The sequence below is a fragment of the Hypoxylon fragiforme genome (genome assembly GCF_022984875.1).
Source record: "Hypoxylon fragiforme strain CBS 206.31 chromosome Unknown GGS25scaffold_5, whole genome shotgun sequence".
Taxonomy (NCBI): Eukaryota; Fungi; Ascomycota; class Sordariomycetes; order Xylariales; family Hypoxylaceae; genus Hypoxylon; species Hypoxylon fragiforme.
In genome coordinates this window covers 2,704,260-2,722,788 of record NW_026054760.1, presented here as the reverse complement: position 1 = coordinate 2,722,788, position 18,529 = coordinate 2,704,260, and the positions used below count along the sequence as shown (strand labels likewise).

Here is an 18,529-nt window from a genome sequence, read left to right as displayed (position 1 = left end):
TCGACTACCCACAATAAACATGGCAGGCCTGGCCTTGAACAAAACCCGTCTGCGCGGCCACAATGGGGTATTCCCCATTAATTGTTCATTGCCAGCATGACGGGGGAGGGTCCCGGCGATCAGTCACCCTAATCCAACGTTACCATAACTACCTAGGTAAGGTAGGTCAGGTACCTTTTTGCCTTGCCCTCTACCGCGATAAAGCGCGGTGTATGCACAATTAGCGATCGGCACCTCCGTTACCACATCGGGGTGGATGAGGCGCTTCAGCACTTATGTCGTCACGATGTTTGCAGTTCACAGACCCTACCGCTACTATGCGAAATAACATTCCATGGGTACTCTAAATAAACATAGGGCATAGTTAAAACTAGGACCTGTCATGGCCCGGTCGAGACCTTTCACTATAGCTACATAGGTACCTAACCTAGTAGGCATATCCCTTGGAGGCTAGGTATATACACTATTTTCCCTCCCCTTGGGCTTGGAGTTGGTAATATGCGTCGTGGAACAGACCACTTTGATCGTCAACTTTGATCGTCGATGTTTTCTGGCCTGATGCTGGATAGGTAGGTTGTGAACGAAGGCTAACATTATTGTAGTGTAGATAGTGTATAGTTAAAGAAATAGTGCAATACTTGCGATAAGGTCCCGACTCCGTACGGTGTGCAGCAATCCATTGCTTAGCTGACGTTAAAATACAACTGCCGGTTCTAGCGAAGGCCTAACCTAGTGCCCATCAAGGTTGGCAGACGCTAGGACGGCTATTCCAATCATGGCCCCCAGCGGTAGGGCCAATTACACTGAGGCTCCAGTAATTATATCTACACATAGACCTGTAATTAACCTGCCCCTGGTTCTTGGGAACGCCTTATATCGGGGCTTAACCCATTGCATAGTGTGAATAGCCTATAAACCAAATAAACGGGGTAAGTTTGATATGACGGAGTCTCTGATTGTGACCCCTGGGGATCTCGAGGTTCTAGAACGATGCAAAAAGAGGGTATACACTTTACTCAAACCCAGGTAGGAGGAATAAGGGGAATCATTATCATGATGGCAAGGTAGCCCTGCCACGTTTTTTCACTGCTTGATCTAACTTATTATATAAGTAATTTTGTAAGGTAGCCAGCCATGCAAGGACCAGGTTTTACCTTATATTACCTTACACAATATAGAACCGGTGAGTAGGTGGTAGTTATTATACTTGATAATACACACCTACTTTGCCTTGCTGGCACTGCACTTTTTAGATGTTCGACGACGCGAAATAAGATAACCAACCAAACTGTGGAAATATTTCCGCGCTTTTGGAAAATGGAGTAGGTAGTTTAAAAAGAAAAGAAAGAGACCCGCGAGCTAACTAACCGTGGAGAAATTAAGGGGCTGTCCATTGATGGCGAGCTAATGCCAAATAGTTTATTTTCCTTAGTTCTTAGACGCGCTGTTAAACGATACCGAGTTACAAAGATCATATATACACAGAATGGGAGAACCCATAGTTATGTGTGTGTATCTACTTTACCTTACCTAAACGCTTGCCTTAATATAACCTAGGTACTAACATATAAAGGCACTCGCTGGCTCATATATATAATTTTAGTAGTTCGATGTGAAGGTTCTTGGTACCGACCTGCTTAGTACAACGCCTAATCTCATATACCCACGTTCTCTATGCCACCAGTCCTGATATAAAAGCGAATACGAATGACTCGATAATATCTTGTTAGCAAACCTAACCTCAACCCTCCCACCGGGCGCTCGTGAAATAACTTGTTTTCTATCACAAAGAGTACCTAGTTGGCCGGTGCTGTCCTTAATTTTACCAGGAAAGGATGTCAAAATGAGTTTGATGTTACTTCGACTAAAAGTCGCGAACCTGTGAAGCATAAGATGGATGGATGTGTTTGCTTTGCCATGTTGGCTGAGTATTAGACCATCTAAGCTTCCTCTAAGAACTGAGGTAATAGCACGTATGAAAGAGCTAAGTGACAACTAGGCATCGTACCTACAGTGAGTTCAAACTAAGCGAATATATGGTTGGCGCCGTGGATCCCCTAACCTTGGAAGTGAATGTTACTTCCTTTTGAAGTGAGAGAAGCAAATTTAGGGGCCCCTATCATACTATTTGTGATTCGACTCTTTGGCATCTCTTGCTGACATCTACTAACATTTCCTAGTATACGGGACACGACACCTGTCACATGATCGATCAGTAGCATACAAATTATACAATCATGGCCATGTTCGATGTGCTTGATGCTCTCAAGTAGCTACTATGTGCAAATCTACTAGATGCCTGGCACCTACGATGTATCTACTATATAGTAGGCATGCTCTACGACTGGATTATTATCTGCCCGCCTTCTCTGTGTTTTACTTTGATTCTTTCTAGACGTGCCTCAATATGATCCAATTATCCCCCACCTACCTGATTGATATGAAGACTTTGTCGATCAACAAGATCCAGGGTCCAAATCAGGGTCCAACCTACAAGCATTTGTTAACCACCCCAAGCCATCTTACAAGATCCCGTCGTAGATGGAGGTGAGCTCGTTGAAGGTACTTGGGTAAATAAGTTGTCTTGAACAGGTACCATCACAAAGTGGACTGTTATCTATAGGATAAAGGCCGACTATCCGCTATGTCCCAATCTGAGAAGTCAGAGAGCCTCGATTCTGTAAGTAATGGCAAAACTGAGAACAGATTGAACAACGGCCAAAAAAATATAACCTCAATACGTCTACCATTTCATCAGTGTCCCATCTACAAGAAAGGTTTCTCCATGCGATCTCCCCTTGTGGTGTCTAGAGCCGCCTTTCGCCTTGTCACGAGGTGGAATCTAGATTAGACGGAACAGCATCGTTATTGCCCGGGAATCTCTAGCATCTCCCCGGGGACTTTGGAGGCTACTTGGCATATATATTGGTTCTAGCTAGAACTCCATTCGGCCTTCTTTGGCTTGACTGTCCAGCCACAGACAACGCTTGCTGTTCTTGGACAAGCTAGATGATTGAACCAGCCAGGGCCATATGTCTGTACGTGATGGTTTTGGAGCATCACGTTCGCTGCCACGCCCTCCGGTCCCGCGCATGGGAAGGCGAAGGGCATCAGACAATAACACTCCAAAATGAACTAGGTATACGCTGACCCATACCGCGTCATCGAGCGGATTGGTACGCTGGCGTATCGCCTAGATCTTTTCGCGGCACAATGCGAGACTCCACGATGTGATCTCCGTGGATCATTTCAAACTGGCGATGATGGACCATTATGGCCTCAAATTCCCGCCTCTCGGACCCTTGACAACGACGGAGCTATCCTGACCTCTTGGGAGAAGGCTTCCCTCACTGTATTATGTATCTTTTTGAATACATATATGATTTTCCTTGGGCGGTAGGCCTGTTTTCCATAACAGGATGGCTTGTTCTGGTGTTGCAGGTATGCTGCAACCAATAAACAGAAAGATGAAAGGAAGAAAGCTTGCTTTATTCCCAACTACGATGGCGCAGTGCCAACATATAAGGCAGCCCTAGCCTAGTGGGGCTAGAGCACCTGCAACATCTAGAATGCCGTATTCAACGTAACAGAACTCAACTAGATCACAATCAGCAATCGGTCGATGTTTATGCCGGCGTAGAGGATCGTAACACCCACACAAAAGAAACAGCAGATGCCCGCAATTCTACTCCGTTCCCCGTAATATACCCATAACTACCCAAGTGGCTACCCCACACTATGCCCTACATGTCTCAGACCTGTCCAGATGTAGTTGATTTAAGGGAAATAGATTAGCTACGAGATGTTGGAACTATCTCAACTAGCAATTCAGACGGATTAGATATGACACCCCTTATATATGATTTCAAAAAGATCCATAATCCAAAGCGAAAGGTCGAAGCCGATTTAAGTGTAAAGGACAATGTGATTGTATTCCAGCTCTGTTAAGGTTGGGCAGCTGCTTATGAAGTGCCATGCCCTCATTTTCACTAAGGGGGCTTGCTCAAAGACACATCCACAAGCCCGCTCTGCTCTGCTCTGTTCAGACACGTCTTTGCCCACGTCTGCACACCTCCAACCCCACTGGGCACAGGACGCATATCCCCACGTGTCTAGGTATTAAAATAAAAAGACCCTTGATATCCCACTTCCACTGACACCACGTTCATACCAACCTCCCCAAGAGCCACAACGTGGGCCTTTGAAGGCCACACTTATTATGAGGGAAAGAACAAACTGATAGACCCGGAGGCTTTGAAACAGAACAGCCGAGGCATATATATATACCGAAGACCAGAGGACAGTAAAGATTACTCTAGGTTAGAGTCTTCAGATCTCAAGAAATGTGCCAGCAAACGCCGATTTCATCTAAATGCACGAGAATCCAAACGCACTAGGTTGCCCGACAGTGTATCACGTGACTACATCTTCTATCACATGACTTTGTCCTGATACTTCTCATCTGACTTCCTAGATAGGTACTCAAACTGGAAGATCTTTGGGCATTGAACTTGTTGGAATGGCCCATATACTGGTGCTGCTAGTATAACTAGTTATGTATTTGATCGCTTTTATGGATCAGGTATAGTATGACCTACGCTTTCTACTCTAGGGATCCCTAGCAGGGATTAGAGATGGATGTTTTAGCTTAGGGTGCCCACGTGACCCCCCTTTCTTTTATAGGTGTGAGTTCAAGCTCGAACTCGATGACAAAGTCCTAGGCTTCAAATAAAATTGAGGCTCTTGGGGTATAACCTTGTCGCAGAGCCTCGTATGCAATGCACGTCACATCAAGTGCTTACTATCGTGCCATTTTAAGTATTAGTGATGTAGTATTCGGTGTTGGTTAGGTATTTAAAATAGAGTTGGAGTGGCTTGTAATCTTCCTTTCCATTGGGTGTTGTTGGGTTACCGGCGATGACTACTCCCTGAAATGAAGATTATTGGGCGCTTACCGAAGGCAGTTTGCTGACTGCTGGGAATTTTAAGCCTCAGTCGCAGGGTGCATGTGGTAAGCGGCGACCTGAACATCGTACATAAAAACCGGAGTTCCCGACGCCCATTTGTGTGCTATATCTATAAAGTCCTTATTAACCCCTTTCTAGAACACGCCACTTCTCAGAAAAACTGCCTCATATAGCCCCCATGTAACCAACGCCTTGAAAAGAATCTTATTCCAACCTAACCAGGCAACCAGGCAAAATAGGCGCAATTCAATCTTTCTCATCTCATGCTGTAAGCATTATTCCTACGCAAAAGTTCTCGGCGCCCCTATCGAGTTCCACTGCTTGCTCCCGCCAGAAGAAATGTTGCCAGATATGTCAGCCATTACTCGCCTGCGCCTCATCGGACCGATGGTATTGTTTTGCTCAGCATTATGGCATGCTGTGTTTCGTTGGATCGATAACATAGAGTCAGAAGTACTATTCAGCTCCTTATTGTTAAGCCCTCTAATGGCTCTCGGAGGCGAGTCAGGCTCGGGATGATCCATGACGCGGCTTGCCTCGTTATCGTCGCGGAACAGGCTCCGAACACACGACTGGACATAGCTCTCATTTTCACGAAGATAATTGTGTGTGTGTGCCGAGATCTTACTATACGCCTTCCACTCAGCAAGCGTGACGTCCTCTAAGCCACGATCAACATTGAAACGGTAGTAGCAGTTGGTATCGCCATATCTTATGGCAAGCCTATCCGCTGCTTTCTTTGAGGTGGTGGCGATGGTCTTGAGCGCTCTGAGGATCGACGTTCTGGAATCCCGGATAGTAACGGCATCGCCTAGACCAGAGCCAATGCTGATGACGCGCAGCTGACTCTCCGAGATATCAGGGAACAGTTTCTTTGCCTCGTCAATGAGGACCTCGCACGGGTTGTTATAGCCCAATGCGGCATCGATGAACTCGATATGATCTCGGCCGCACTTGATTGATTTGAAGAATGTAGTAGCCGCAGAGGTAGCTCGGGCTACCTCCCATATTGCACAATCTTGGAAACCCGTTGCCGTGTCATAGGTTTTGAAGAGTGTAGGTGTCGAGTTGATATTTTCTTTTGTTGTGGCTAAGACAACTCTGTGATGAACGGTTAGTGATCAGCTAAGCAGATACCGATGGGTACACACGTTTTTGTACAAGTCTCATCTCGGAAAAGTAGGTCTCCGTGCGAACATGACTGCGTTGCTAAGCAGTGGTTGTCCTTACACAGAGTCCTGATGACCTCCTTTATAGCGTTCTCCAGAGCTGTGGCAGAATAAGCTCCTGCTGGGGGAGCAGGAAAAGGAAGTCGACGCTTGGGGGTAAACGCTTTTTGAGCCATTCTCCTATATGTCTTAATACAGTCGTCGACCTTCATTTGCAATCGTCCTAGCATTATCGCGATTATCCTATCCAGTGTGTACAACAGATTAGTAACGCATGCCACCAAAAAAAACAACAAAAACAAGTCCTAGTGTTGGCTTACCCCCCTGTGCTCGTGCCGCCTATAATGTCAAACATTTCGCATGGCCGGGGGACTTCGGTTAGGCTTTGGGCTTCTTTGATCTTTTCCATCAGTTCTTGGAGTATCTGGAGACTCGATATACCACGAACACCACCGCCATCTAGCTCTTCGTTAGTATAGCAAAAGAAACAATAGGCAGGGGAAAGACCTTACCCAAGGACAGTATTTTTACTAGAGGAGCCATGCTGAAAAATTGCTAAATTTTCTAGGAAAAAGGCCATTTACAATAGGAATCACAAAAAGAAGGATATTAATAAAGGTTAAGAAAGAGAATACAGAATGAGATTACCAGTGCTTGGTGAACACGTATAACCTCGATAGGTAGGTATGTATTGGCTATCTCTACTCTACGTTTACCAATAAGTCCAATTAAACTTAGAATGGATGCGTGACTTAAATATTAAAGCCTCATTAGCGATATCCAAGGATGCCTAAGTATAAGTAGTACCATAGGAGATTTGCAACTTCGGTAAGGATAAATCCTGTGGATGTAGGGCTGGTAGCTGGCGCATGCATTCTCACCTAATATGTTCATATAGGGAATCTTGAATCACGTGAACCGCCACTCAGCCACCAATAATGTATATTATAACCACGTGTGAGGCTTATTCTTAAGGCCCAAGCCTCAATTTTCGGTGAGCCCAAGCAGCTTGCGGAAGTACATCTCAGCAACCAACACATCATCGTTCGTCCTCGCCACGAGCCTCAGCGTCGCCCTCTCATCCAACAGCGTGTAATTCTTGCGTATCTCTTTCCCGACCCACGACGGCAGCCACGCGACCTGCGCGGGGCCGTGCGTGATCTGGCCCGTCTCGACCTCGCTCGTCGTGACGCTGACGTAGTACGGCCCCGCGTACGCGAGCGTGTGCTTGCCGATCAGCGCCCACTCCTCCTCCGCGCCCTCGAGCTCCGTCGTGTCGAGCTGCCCCGGCCGGTCCTCGGGCCGCGATGACATGAAGTTCGCCGACATGAAGCCCTCGGATGTGTACGTCAGCAGCCCCGCCGGAGTCCGACCGAGTCCGGGCTCGTCGCGGTTCGCGATCGTGCCGTTGTCGTAGTACCTACCCTCAATATTTAGCTTTGATATTAAAGATAAGGGGGGGGGGGCAGGGGCCTTTTCTAGGAAAGAGATGCAGCAACCGGGCTTGAGCTTACGTAGTCACGTTGAGGTAGATCCAAGACCCGGTGAGGGCCTTTATCACGTCTTTCGGTTTCGTCAACATCACCATGGTCGCGATGTTCAGGCCAGCGTAGGTAAGTGCCAAGGTACTAATCAAGCTCCCCTTGACGCTATTGAATATACTTAAAGGGGAGAAATATCGAATATCGCAAGATTCGCGGCTCCCCGATCCCATTTAATAGCAACACCATCTACCCAAGTATCAGCATATCAGCCCACAGTCGGCAGTCTAATGCTTCTACGTCTTCCATTTGATCGTGGTGGAAGCCCGGCTAAATGGGGATCTCATGTATGGATGGTACCTAACTACCGATACCAAGTGAACATTGATTTCCCACGCCAATCAATCTGGATAACAAAAATCTCCGATAACACCGTTTTTGCTGACCATGCATATATAACAACACCTTCATTCTATTTTTTGATGAGCTTTAGGATCGCAGGATCGCAGGCGGCCTACATGCAAGTACCTTACCCCTTGGAACGGCAAAGATTTTCAGAGATATTTATTACCTTAATATCTTAAGGGCCGATGTACCCTTTACTTTGCCGAAAGTATTTAGTTGCACATGGACTCTACATCTGTAGCCATCAAATCAGCCTACAAAACTACGAGAAACCAAAACGTGTCTACAGTATTCTCCTATCATGCCAAGTCTCTGATCAAGTTTTAGGTTGAGCTTGAGTTGGCAAATAAAAGCCTTTATTGATGAGTAAAGAGTGTGTTGGCCTTGATATGACCCTCTAAGCGCGTCAAGAAAAGTATTAATGTCAATCTGAGTAAAGGAGTCCCACAGCCATCGATAGCATTGTGTTTCTCATCTTGCTTTCCATCCCGCGTGCTAAAAACTACCAAATCCCAACGATAACGAGAAAGTAAAACGAACGCAGAGCAAAGGAGCTGGTCAGAAAATAAACTGAAGCACTTAAATGTCCTCCCCAACACGGGGCGAACTTCCACCAACCCAGTCCTCTCGCTCGTAGTAACGGAAGACAAGTTCGTAATCGTCAAAGTCATGGACTATACGGTCGATGCGCCGGTATCCCTGAATCTTCTCCATGCGCTTGATGCGACTGACTCCAACGAAGACCTCGTCATCGTCGGACGCCTGCACTGACTTAGCCTCGAATAGAGTGACACTGAATCGACCAGGCTTGAAAATCCCAACCACATGCTCAATAATCTCCGAAGTCTCGCGTCCATTTTGGCCACCGGGAACATTGGTCTCGAATGAGGCGAACGAACAAATGGGTTCGGGCGTCACGTGTACAGTGAAATAATGGGTCGACTTGACGTGCTCTTCCGTTTCCTGCTTCATAGGAGCAGGAATTATGCCGTTGGCTGAAAAGCCACACGGGGTAAAAAGGTATGCGTCGACACGAGCATCAGGGTATACGGAAGTAGGATACACATCTGAGAGGCCGCAAGTATCGGCGACGACAGTACCCAGCGCGTGACCTTCGGTAGTCAGACCTTCATCATCCACCTGCTCGGAGAGTGGAGTGTGGGTTCCGTGAAGATCCGAGTCGCTTCCGTTGCTAAACACATCAAATGTGTCATCGGTGGAGCTGTCGATAGTACTGGTAGTCCTAAGCGTCGCAGTACTACCAGACAAGTCCCCAAGACTATCCGCGGCAATCTGCCGCGCTTCCTGAGCTTGCTCAGAGAACCTGGTGCTCGCGACCGCACTCGCGTGCTCCAGGTAGAACTTCTTCGCATTCTCAGGGTCGAGATCCGTCATCAAAATCTCGAGTGTTTCGTCGTTGGAGGCCGGGCCGCCATTGAATGCGGAAGCCAATCCAGTTGGAATCCTAAAGGTGCTAGTCGGGCCAGTCGGGCTCAATGATTTCTCTACATCTGGTGTACGAGGGGGTGTCAAGCTGGTTTGGGGTGAGGTGATGTACAGGTACCAGTGATCACCGTTCATCTTTCCAACCATATAAGCGCTCCCCCCTTCGAACATGTCGTCAAGATATTTAACCTCCTGCTTCCAGCTACGATGAGGGCCTTGCTGCTTGTGGGGGAAAAGGAAGTTCTTGCGTGAATAGAACACCCGATAAGGCGTAGCCGCAGCGTGGATATGATCTAGGGATTTGGCGTTATGAAAGGGGAACCCGGCATGTTCGGCGGCAATTCGAAGAAGCCTATGAAGACCAAGTAACAGGGTCGTGGTCCCGCAAGTCTTGAGAATAAGTTTGTGTGGGAACACAAACATACTAGACTCGGAGAGTAGATAGGCATCCATGTGCTCAGCCTCGAGGACGGAGAGAATCTTGCAGTTGACCATGTCCAACATCCCGACCCAAGTTTCGTTAGAGACCGATTTCAGGCCATTGGGCTCTGCACCAGGCGGGAGTGCTTTAGCGTTAGGAGCAAACCAAACCTCGAGCAGTTTCTCCGGGCCTGAGTATTGTTAGCATAAATTGTGTAGTTGGATTTAAGGGTTGACTGACCTTCGAAGGCATTGGAGGAGTCTAGATCTGCAGCGATACCATGATTAATCGTCAAATGGGGCGTGCCCTCAGATGGCGAGAATGTATAGTTTGTTGGGACCTCGAAGTTGACCATCTCCGTACAGGGCCTGAATAGGCGACCAATAGGTACGATGTTCAAAAGGGGTATTTTGTCGTGGTAGTGTCAGGATATCTTTGCTGCAGATAAGGTGCCGTAGCTACTGCGGAGCACTGACTGCCGCCCAAACGAACCTTGCGGCGTTCGTTTGAGAGAGTAGGCCCACAGGTCGGTGGGAGTCTGTGAATGCTGGCGGAGCCAGCTACAATGGTGATTTTTATATTGAACGTCTCACGAAGGGGACGTTAGGGAGGTCGGGCTCGAAGGGGGAAGCAGAAGATCTTTGACCAAGGAATTGTGACGCCTTGATTAGAACCTCGTTCTGGCAGAAACCGATACCTATGGGGGAGTATCGGGTCTAGCAGACGAGGATATCTGCAAATACCGTTGGTATAGAAGAACGGCGAAGAGTAAGTGAGATTGGACAATTGCTTCTGAGATAGTAGAAGCGGGTGTTATCTAGGCCTATAATGGAATACACGGTTAGTTGTGGTGCAAATGGATCTTGCTAAAGATTAGTGATTTACATACTTTGCGGGTTTGGATAGGAAGCGAAGCAAGTCTGCTGGGCTCATGGAAAACCAGACTTGATATCAGGCGAGTTGTGCTCTGCTACAGACAACCGTGTGGACGCCGAGCAGTATTACGTCGTAAAAACGTGAGAAGGTTTTGTTTTTGTTGACATTGGCTTATTATCGCCAAGTCATGCAATGAAATATTTTGAGTGACTTATGTCGTCGTGTGTTGTGTCACGCAGTGGTTGATTCGAGCGCGAGAGGGTTAAGGGCAACACAAGAGGATCGTTGTTTTAATGTGGATGTGGGTAATAAGTGAGAGAAGAAAAAAGAAAAATTTGAGGGCCCCGGTCTACTAGGTAGGCTGGTAGGTAAACTTGACTTTCAAGGTACTATGGAAGTACTCTTTCTTTTTTCTTCGATAGGCTTTTTATGGGAGAGTTATCGTATTAGCGCAGTTCTTAAAAAAATTGTTGGTTATAATCAATTGAGGCTAGCAATACCTGTTAGTTGTGTAAATATCTTAGGGCAGAGGCAATATTTTGAGTACTGCTATTTAAGACCGGGGTAAAAAAAAAAGAGGATGATCAATGATATGGATTCTGAGCGGTGAGATATTTTGTTTGAACATAGAATTGTGCTACACATCTAAATACATACTTCTACGCCGTACCTACTAGTACATATGTAGGTTCGGTACCAAGCAAGGCAGTAGATTTGCAAGTGTTCTAGATGAACCTTGTGTTAAATTACCTTCAGCTACTATTATGTACTATTGTATTGTACGACAACATTAAGAATTGAACTTTGCGTGTGGGCAAATGTATGGGCAGTTGCCTATCTTGCATCAAGTTGTTACCTGGAGTGAAGAATTCAAATGTCCATGTGCACCTGCCTCTATGCATGTGTTAATATGGTAACCCAGCAATTAGGTTAGGTACCTGACAGTCGTAGCTGCGTGGCCATTGGGTAGGAGTGAGGTCACTATCCTACCCAAAGTGGAGAATCAATGACTTCCAGGTTCTCCAAGGCTTAATTTTGCGCGGTGAGAGCAAGTTCAAGTTCATCTTGCCCCATTTATGGAGGGGGATGCATATGATGCAGACACCTATAAAATCGGACCTTACATAATAACATATTACAACTTGAACCAACATGAACTTCAAAATCGCCAACGATAATCACTTGCACATTTGCCGAATGTCTACTAAAGTTCTTATGCTAGCAAAACATCAACATATTAAGTTGCATCAATTTTGCTTACACCTCCTTTTTCTTTCTGAACTAATTGTAATTTTTTGGAGACTGTTGTTCACTCTACATACGTAGTAGTTCTGTTGAAAGCGATCACCACATTACACGAACGTATTCTGCGAGAAAAAATGTTTGCAATGGGAATTTCCATAGCCATGGGATTTGGAGAATGTAGCATGGCGAAGAAGAAAGCAGGAAATCTGGTCCCAGGTAAAATGCCCAAGTCGCAGCCCAGGCAGTCCAGACAGCCCCATGCTCATGACTGCAACATTATTGAATGCGACGCCCCTGATCCTCTTGTGAGACATAGATCGTAATAGGTCGGCATTTATCATTTATTCTAGTGCCACACTCGATTGCTTCCCCTCCAGCAGTAGGTAGGTCGGTCGTCGATAAGAGATACAGGACTGTTAACGAAAAGTATCCAGCCACTAGAAATGGGGGTTTCAACTGCTTGCATGCAGTTACATTGGATCTCAATATACATAACTCAGTGCGGTCACACGGCATGTCAGTTTCTAGGCCATATAGCTTAGGCTGATAACAATACGTCCGATATCATCCGATAGCTGTGACGATATCTTGCGTGATCTTTCTGAAGATAGGCTCAAGGGAGCAATCTCGATATTTGTCTGCAAGTAGGCTGGCTGCCTTCGTTTCCTCACTAGGCGTATCGGCATGCCCGTTTTGATGTGTCTCCGAAATATCCTGTCCCTCAATGATAGTTCCCTTTGGATATAGCGGTCGCCTGCCCGTTTCGACCAACATAACAAACTGAGGGTCAATAGGGACGCCCCCCAAGAATCGTACATTGAAGTCTTCCGCCATAACTTGGCCTCCCCCCTTGCCAAAAATATTCGTGCATTCAGCGCAATTGGGGCATACGAATCCAGCCATGTTCTCTACGACGCCGACCACCGATATTCCCGTCTTTGCACAGAAGTTTAACTCCTTTCTTACGTCCGCCGTAGCCACAGCTTGAGGCGTAGTCACCACTACCGCCCCAGCAACTTGTCCCGGGGATGCATCTTTTAGCAGTGTTTCCGCAAGTGATATGTGCTCATCGGAAGTCCCTGGAGGTGTGTCGATGAGTAAATAGTCCAGATCTCCCCACAATACATCTGAGAGAAATTGCCGGACCATCGCGGTCTTCTTGGGTCCCCGCCATACTACGGCATCGCCTCTTCCACGTAGTAAGAAGCCAAGGCTCATGCATCTTAATTCGCCTATACCAGCGTCGGGGTTTGCAGGGTGCACAGTTACGGGGAGCCAACCACCAGGAGCTTGAGTGACTTTTGCATCTTCGATATTGAACATTCGTGGCATGGATGGCCCAGTAAGATCGACATCGAGAACTCCAACAGAGTGGCCGGCGAGTGATAACGACAAGGCGAGTTGTGTAGTCACAGATGATTTCCCTACACCGCCCTTGCCCGACAAGACCTGCGCATTTGAATGTTAAATCGTATCATTCAATACTGAAAGCTTTGTGAGCTAAATTGGTAAGGTAAGGTAGACATACCAAGATAATGTGCTTTATATTTGCGAGAGACATCGTTAGACAAGAAATACGCACTACTCAAGTCGATGCGGGTGTTAAAATGTTGAGCTTAAGTCCTAGTCTAAGGGCAGATGACATGAGACAAAGATAATTGTAACATTGAATATAAGAAAATAGCTTTAAGGTGGTTGAAAAAGCTTCATGTTGCAATAGCGCTTCGCTTTCTACTTGGAGGCAGCGTAGCTAAGTGCTGTGTACACATGTAGTAGGCATTAGAAGACGAGGGAGAATAAATCGGCGTCAACCGGAGTTGCATTTATCAGCAAGAAATTGCCCCTCTACATTAACGTATTAGACCCGGAACCGGACCAGACTCAGATGTGGACCACCTTAATTTTTTAGTTACCTAGGATATCTAAAACCTCCCAAAACCTCCCTAAAACAACACTAAACAACAACAATACCAAATCACTTAAAAGAATTTATAACGCCACGAATCCTGCCTCAAACGAAACGAAACTTTACGAACGTGTTTATCATATCGAAATATACGAATATAAAAATTTAAAAAAAGATCCGACGCCGATTCATCGAGATACGACTTTTATACTGCTTAGTTGCATAAAACCTACTATGTATATATATATATTATCAAATTCCGAACCGCGTAACCGATGTATCTAATTCTTAATATGATATTTATATTTAAACTGAGATAATATATCATATTATTAAATTATATCAAATTTAGTAAATGTTTGGCGGCGTAATAATTATTTGAAGTGATTTGGTATTGCTGTTGTTTTGAGGTGGTCCGGATCTGAGTCTGGTCCAGTTCTAGGTCTAATACGTTATGTAGTTGCATATTTGACTAATGGTACCAAGTACATAGTTAGAAGTTGCACAAAATTTTGCCCCTCCATGACATGCGGAAATGACGAAACCTTTTAGGTTAAGCTTTTGTTAGGGTAGATTCAATGTTTCCAGTGTGTTGTAGCCACACTAAAACCCCATGTTGTGGCGCAAATGTAGGTACCTCCCAAGGGTGACTGGTAAATTGTGGTAATGTTCGCCATCTCCAAATCTCCCAGCCGTTCCGAGCCAAGGAATCGATTGATTTCCCTCGTCATGCAAGTTGCAGGCTCAACCCCTGAACCCGCCCCGTCTTCTCCGTGATTAGCGTCGCGACTGGCTTCTAACGCTTGAGCTGCTCAGTGCTTACAGGTGGAATACAAATTCAACAATAATAATAATAATAAGTTATCCATATTATTCTTGGCATTTCATTTCCATAGTCAGAAACCAGATTGTACAGATTCTACACGACACATTGGAATAGCCAACGATATGCTCCACTCCAAAGCTTCTGGCCTACGCGCTTCGTTATTCTAGATACATGCGAGCCGTTCAATTGGAGTATTAGGTTCTTCGAATAGCCGTATCGGCAACCAATATGACCATCGGTTCAACTAACTATGGATGATCCTTGGGGCTCGCCATGGGCATCATCAGATCTGACATCCAAACGTGACCCTCCTGCGCCATCACCACCTAAAAACCTACTCATTCCGCCTCCAAAAGCCTTCTTCAGCAGCACTTCAAGCCTCCAAACCCTGTCACCCTGGGTAGATGATGGGTTTAAAGATTGGAAGGGCGATGACCAGCCAGATATTACAACTAAGCCGTTGGATTGGGGGGTCTGGGCAGATTCGTCCTCGCAAATATCTCATCCAAGTCCAAGACTTAACGACTCGGGAAGAAGAAGTCCTCTTGCATGGCCGAGTAGCGCCGCCACGTCTCCAGGTCTGAGACCACTTCCACGATCTCGATCTCCATCTGTGTTCCTCCCTCACTCCCCGGACCCATGGGCAGCGGAAGTATCGCTACAAGACAGAAAAAATGATTTATCAACAATATCGAATATACCGGAGAGCCCCATTGCAAGTGCTCAACGCGAACCGATTGAGAAGCCCCTACGAGTCGCGCAAGACAAACCCACCCCCAAAGCTAGAAGAAATGGTGCCCAGTTGAAGAAGAGAGAGAATATAATAAATAAACAAGCATCAGAACTGGAACCGACACCGCTATCACCAAACGCCGATGGACCCTACATTTCAGATACAAACCCGGCGCCCAAAGCTGACATTCATAATACCCCTTCTAGATCATCTTCTACCTTCTCAGTCGACAGTACCAATGGGCCAGACGTTCAAGATTCGCCGATTACTTCGATCGACGAAGACCCCAAATTGCGATTACAGGTCGCATCACGAAGACCCTCGGGTAAAGTTCAGGAACTTGTGGGAATATACAATGGAATTGATAAGGCTACTACGGAGGAGCCACACCCACCGACACGACTTGAACCTTCAAGGAACCAAAGTCGGGGGAGGTCACCAAGCCAGGTCCGAAGCACTAGAGGTGAAGATGACGGAGATTTCGGGGACTTTGAAGATGTGCACAGCGAATACAACAAACCAACCTCCGAGATAGGCCCCCCGGCCTCGCGCGGAAGGCCATCGACACCTAGGACTCAGTTACATGATACCTCTTTACCGGGCCACTTGAATGAATTAACTGAAAGTCCAGCAGTGGTGTCAAGACTAGCTTCGATACCAGTCCAGCAGCTTATTGAGAAATTCGGTCCTATAAAGTTTGACATCGACTTTCAATCCATAGATAAACTATTCTCGGATATTCCCCCAGATGCGGGTGGTAATACGAGGGAAGCCCATGAACTTTCAGATCGTGTCATTGCAGATAGCTTTACAACAATCTCGGAGCGCAAGACGTGGTATCGGATCTCTCGCTATGGGTCGATGCGCAAACATGATTCAGGTGATGATGATAATTATCATAGGGTGGAGTGGTCAACATCTCGGTTACATGGTGATACCATCAAAATCGTTCGAAGGTGGATGGAAGAGGATTCAATTTCTGGACGAATCTCACTCGGTGCTGGTAAACGAGTAAGCGCCTTCAATTGGGACTCTTCTGCAGCCCCGATCGATTTGGGCAAAGTCTTTGCTCGAAAGGCGTCTGCCGCGCATTCACGAAATACATCGGTTCAATCGCCGACTCAAAGCTCAGCGCGATCAATCCAATCCGTGGATTCAACTCCCGAACCGAGAAGATCAATTCAAAGCCCTATCAAGCCCCCCGGTGCAATCTCTAGCCCGAGGGAAAATTCCTTTCCTAGCTTTGGTTGGAGCTCAGATGCCAAAAGGTCGTCCTCTATTCCACCTCCGATTCTGGGCAATAACAATAAAGACAGCCAACACGTGAAATCTGCAAGCCTGACTTCACTGGCATCCACCAAGACCGGGTCTAGCACCCATGTCCCAGCCCCGATTCGACCACATCACCAACTTAGCCAGGTTGAACCGGCCTTAGAGGACGATGATGACGACGATTGGGGTGAGATGGTATCGTCTCCTCGGGTAGAAACTCATCCAGCTCCTATTCTAGCGCCAAAACCGTCCATTGATGCTGGCTCGGTCTGGGCTAGCTTTGTCAACAATAAGCCAATTCCCGACGGAAAGAAACCAGTAATCTCCCACGGTAGCAGCATGTCGATGCCAAAACTTTCGGTTTCCATCCCACAAAGCACTCAGGCCTCAAAGCAAGGGGCTAGTCAATCAAGCTCTTCGAGTGCCAAAGCACTAAGAATAAATCCCCCGTGGCCACTCGCGGATTTTTCCAATTTTCAAGGCTCCCCTGCAAGTACGCCACAGTCTCCAAGGAAAGACCCTTGGCCACCGGCCGGATTTTCGGGCTTCGGATCACCTTTGTCGGGGCCAACGTTGAGTCAGGCGAATACACTCAAGACCCAGACCATGGCCATTCCAACATCTTTGGAAATTCCAATAGTACAGTCAGATGAGGAGAAGATTCGAGGAACTGAAGTTCCGGTGAAGGGTATACTTAGTCCAATCCAGAAATCAGACGACGAGCAGGATCAGGATGATGTCGTGAATAGTATTGTTCGAAATCTGCCAGACTTATCGTACATGTTACGCTAGCTCGCATGTTCACAGATTCATTATTCATTCCTATGTTTAGGTTCTATTTGGAGACGGCGATAGCGGTGATCGACAATGGGAGACTTGAGATGATTAAGGATTTTATCAGAGCCTTACGTTTGGAGTAAACAAAAAGGACGGTTGATGTCTTGGTTACGAAGCATCGTTATAGGCGTTTCACGGGTTTGGAATCAGAGCGATTCCCTTCAATGTTTCTGCTGTACATTATGAGTTTTAGCAGTCCAAAGCGATGCCAATTACTTTATATTTTTTTCAGCCATTTCTACTTACTTCGTATAACGCTTCCAACGGCCAAAATAATATAATTACAGATATCACGGGCCTCCTGGCTCTAAGACCTCAAGCTATATATTGGTAAATTGGACATTCCAATGGCTCGGCCAGTAGGTGCCTACACCTTGTACGTGCATACCATAGTACATACCTGTCACCATCTACGTAGGCAGTAGGTAGGTAGGTACAGTAGTATTTGAGGCTCGGTGCAGATGTCTCGCATTGTTTACCCTAACCGCCTCCCCTGTTTTACAAGGGTTCTAGCGTTACTAAGACGGGTGCTTTATGTAACCCAATCCTCATCTCGGTTTCCTAAATCAGCCAATTACCAACGTTTGGAATGTTCTTAGCCATGCTACACAACCACCTCTCACTTCTCATTGCAACCTCGACTATCAAACTGTAAGGTCTCCATTTCCCTTCTCGGAACCCAGCTATGTTGTCAAACATGCCTAGATGAAAACATCTGTGGGGAACTAGGGGTAAGAGAACTGTTCTCTGCTAAGCCTACTGCGTGATTGGGAAACATACTAACTTAGGGATCTACTAGTAGTACCTTAGGTACTGTAGGTTTATAGTAAAATGTAGAAAAGAACGAGGTCGACTTCATTCTCTTCTTCCGTAAACGTTCGTCACCACCAAAATTGGCCTTCGTTCATTCCAAACCATGGCCAGGTCACGCCGTCCTCTGTCATG

The 18,529-nt window shown here is 46.4% G+C and overlaps 5 protein-coding genes across 5 annotated transcripts; 1 reads left to right on the top strand and 4 right to left on the bottom strand.

The window, feature by feature from the left end:
* Positions 1–5,004: 5,004 nt before the first annotated feature.
* GGS25DRAFT_491720 (FabD/lysophospholipase-like protein) lies at positions 5,005–6,980 on the bottom strand. Its single transcript, XM_049261119.1, has 4 exons — positions 6,649–6,980; positions 6,457–6,595; positions 6,119–6,379; positions 5,005–6,068 (listed from the first exon to the last, which is right to left on the bottom strand). Exons 1-4 carry the CDS (start codon positions 6,677–6,679, stop codon positions 5,249–5,251), a joined length of 1,251 nt encoding a protein of 416 aa, XP_049116949.1. The 5' UTR covers positions 6,680–6,980; the 3' UTR covers positions 5,005–5,248.
* An 84-nt stretch (positions 6,981–7,064) lies between these two features.
* Positions 7,065–8,340, bottom strand: GGS25DRAFT_491715 (Lipocalin-like domain-containing protein). The gene is made up of 2 exons (XM_049261118.1): positions 7,651–8,340; positions 7,065–7,556 (listed from the first exon to the last, which is right to left on the bottom strand). Exons 1-2 carry the CDS (start codon positions 7,848–7,850, stop codon positions 7,121–7,123), a joined length of 636 nt encoding a protein of 211 aa, XP_049116948.1. The 5' UTR covers positions 7,851–8,340; the 3' UTR covers positions 7,065–7,120.
* Positions 8,341–8,461: 121 nt separating this feature from the next.
* GGS25DRAFT_491634 (S-adenosylmethionine decarboxylase) lies at positions 8,462–10,081 on the bottom strand. The gene has a single exon (XM_049261117.1). The coding sequence runs from the start codon at positions 9,970–9,972 to the stop codon at positions 8,602–8,604; it is 1,371 nt and encodes a 456-aa protein (XP_049116947.1). The 5' UTR covers positions 9,973–10,081; the 3' UTR covers positions 8,462–8,601.
* Positions 10,082–11,931: 1,850 nt separating this feature from the next.
* Positions 11,932–13,813, bottom strand: GGS25DRAFT_491609 (P-loop containing nucleoside triphosphate hydrolase protein). Its single transcript, XM_049261116.1, has 2 exons — positions 13,539–13,813; positions 11,932–13,459 (listed from the first exon to the last, which is right to left on the bottom strand). Exons 1-2 carry the CDS (start codon positions 13,569–13,571, stop codon positions 12,575–12,577), a joined length of 918 nt encoding a protein of 305 aa, XP_049116946.1. The 5' UTR covers positions 13,572–13,813; the 3' UTR covers positions 11,932–12,574.
* Positions 13,814–14,584: 771 nt separating this feature from the next.
* Positions 14,585–17,903, top strand: GGS25DRAFT_491607 (uncharacterized protein). Its single transcript, XM_049261115.1, has one exon. The coding sequence runs from the start codon at positions 14,993–14,995 to the stop codon at positions 17,537–17,539; it is 2,547 nt and encodes an 848-aa protein (XP_049116945.1). The 5' UTR covers positions 14,585–14,992; the 3' UTR covers positions 17,540–17,903.
* Positions 17,904–18,529: the final 626 nt, after the last annotated feature.

Coding starts and splice junctions, on each gene's coding strand:
- GGS25DRAFT_491720 (XM_049261119.1), bottom strand. CDS start 6,679: ATGGCTCCTCTAGTAAAAATACTGTCCTTGG. Junction 6,380..6,456: donor GGCGGCACGAGCACAGGGGG/GTAAGCCAACAC, acceptor CACACTGGATAG/GATAATCGCGATAATGCTAG. Junction 6,069..6,118: donor GATGAGACTTGTACAAAAAC/GTGTGTACCCAT, acceptor CGTTCATCACAG/AGTTGTCTTAGCCACAACAA.
- GGS25DRAFT_491715 (XM_049261118.1), bottom strand. CDS start 7,850: ATGGGATCGGGGAGCCGCGAATCTTGCGATATTCGATATTTCTCCCCT. Junction 7,557..7,650: donor ATCTACCTCAACGTGACTAC/GTAAGCTCAAGC, acceptor TATTGAGGGTAG/GTACTACGACAACGGCACGA.
- GGS25DRAFT_491634 (XM_049261117.1), bottom strand. CDS start 9,972: ATGTTGGACATGGTCAACTGCAAGATTCTCTCCGTCCTCGAGGCTGAG.
- GGS25DRAFT_491609 (XM_049261116.1), bottom strand. CDS start 13,571: ATGTCTCTCGCAAATATAAAGCACATTATCTTG. Junction 13,460..13,538: donor ATATAAAGCACATTATCTTG/GTATGTCTACCT, acceptor TCAAATGCGCAG/GTCTTGTCGGGCAAGGGCGG.
- GGS25DRAFT_491607 (XM_049261115.1), top strand. CDS start 14,993: ATGGATGATCCTTGGGGCTCGCCATGGGCATCATCAGATCTGACATCC.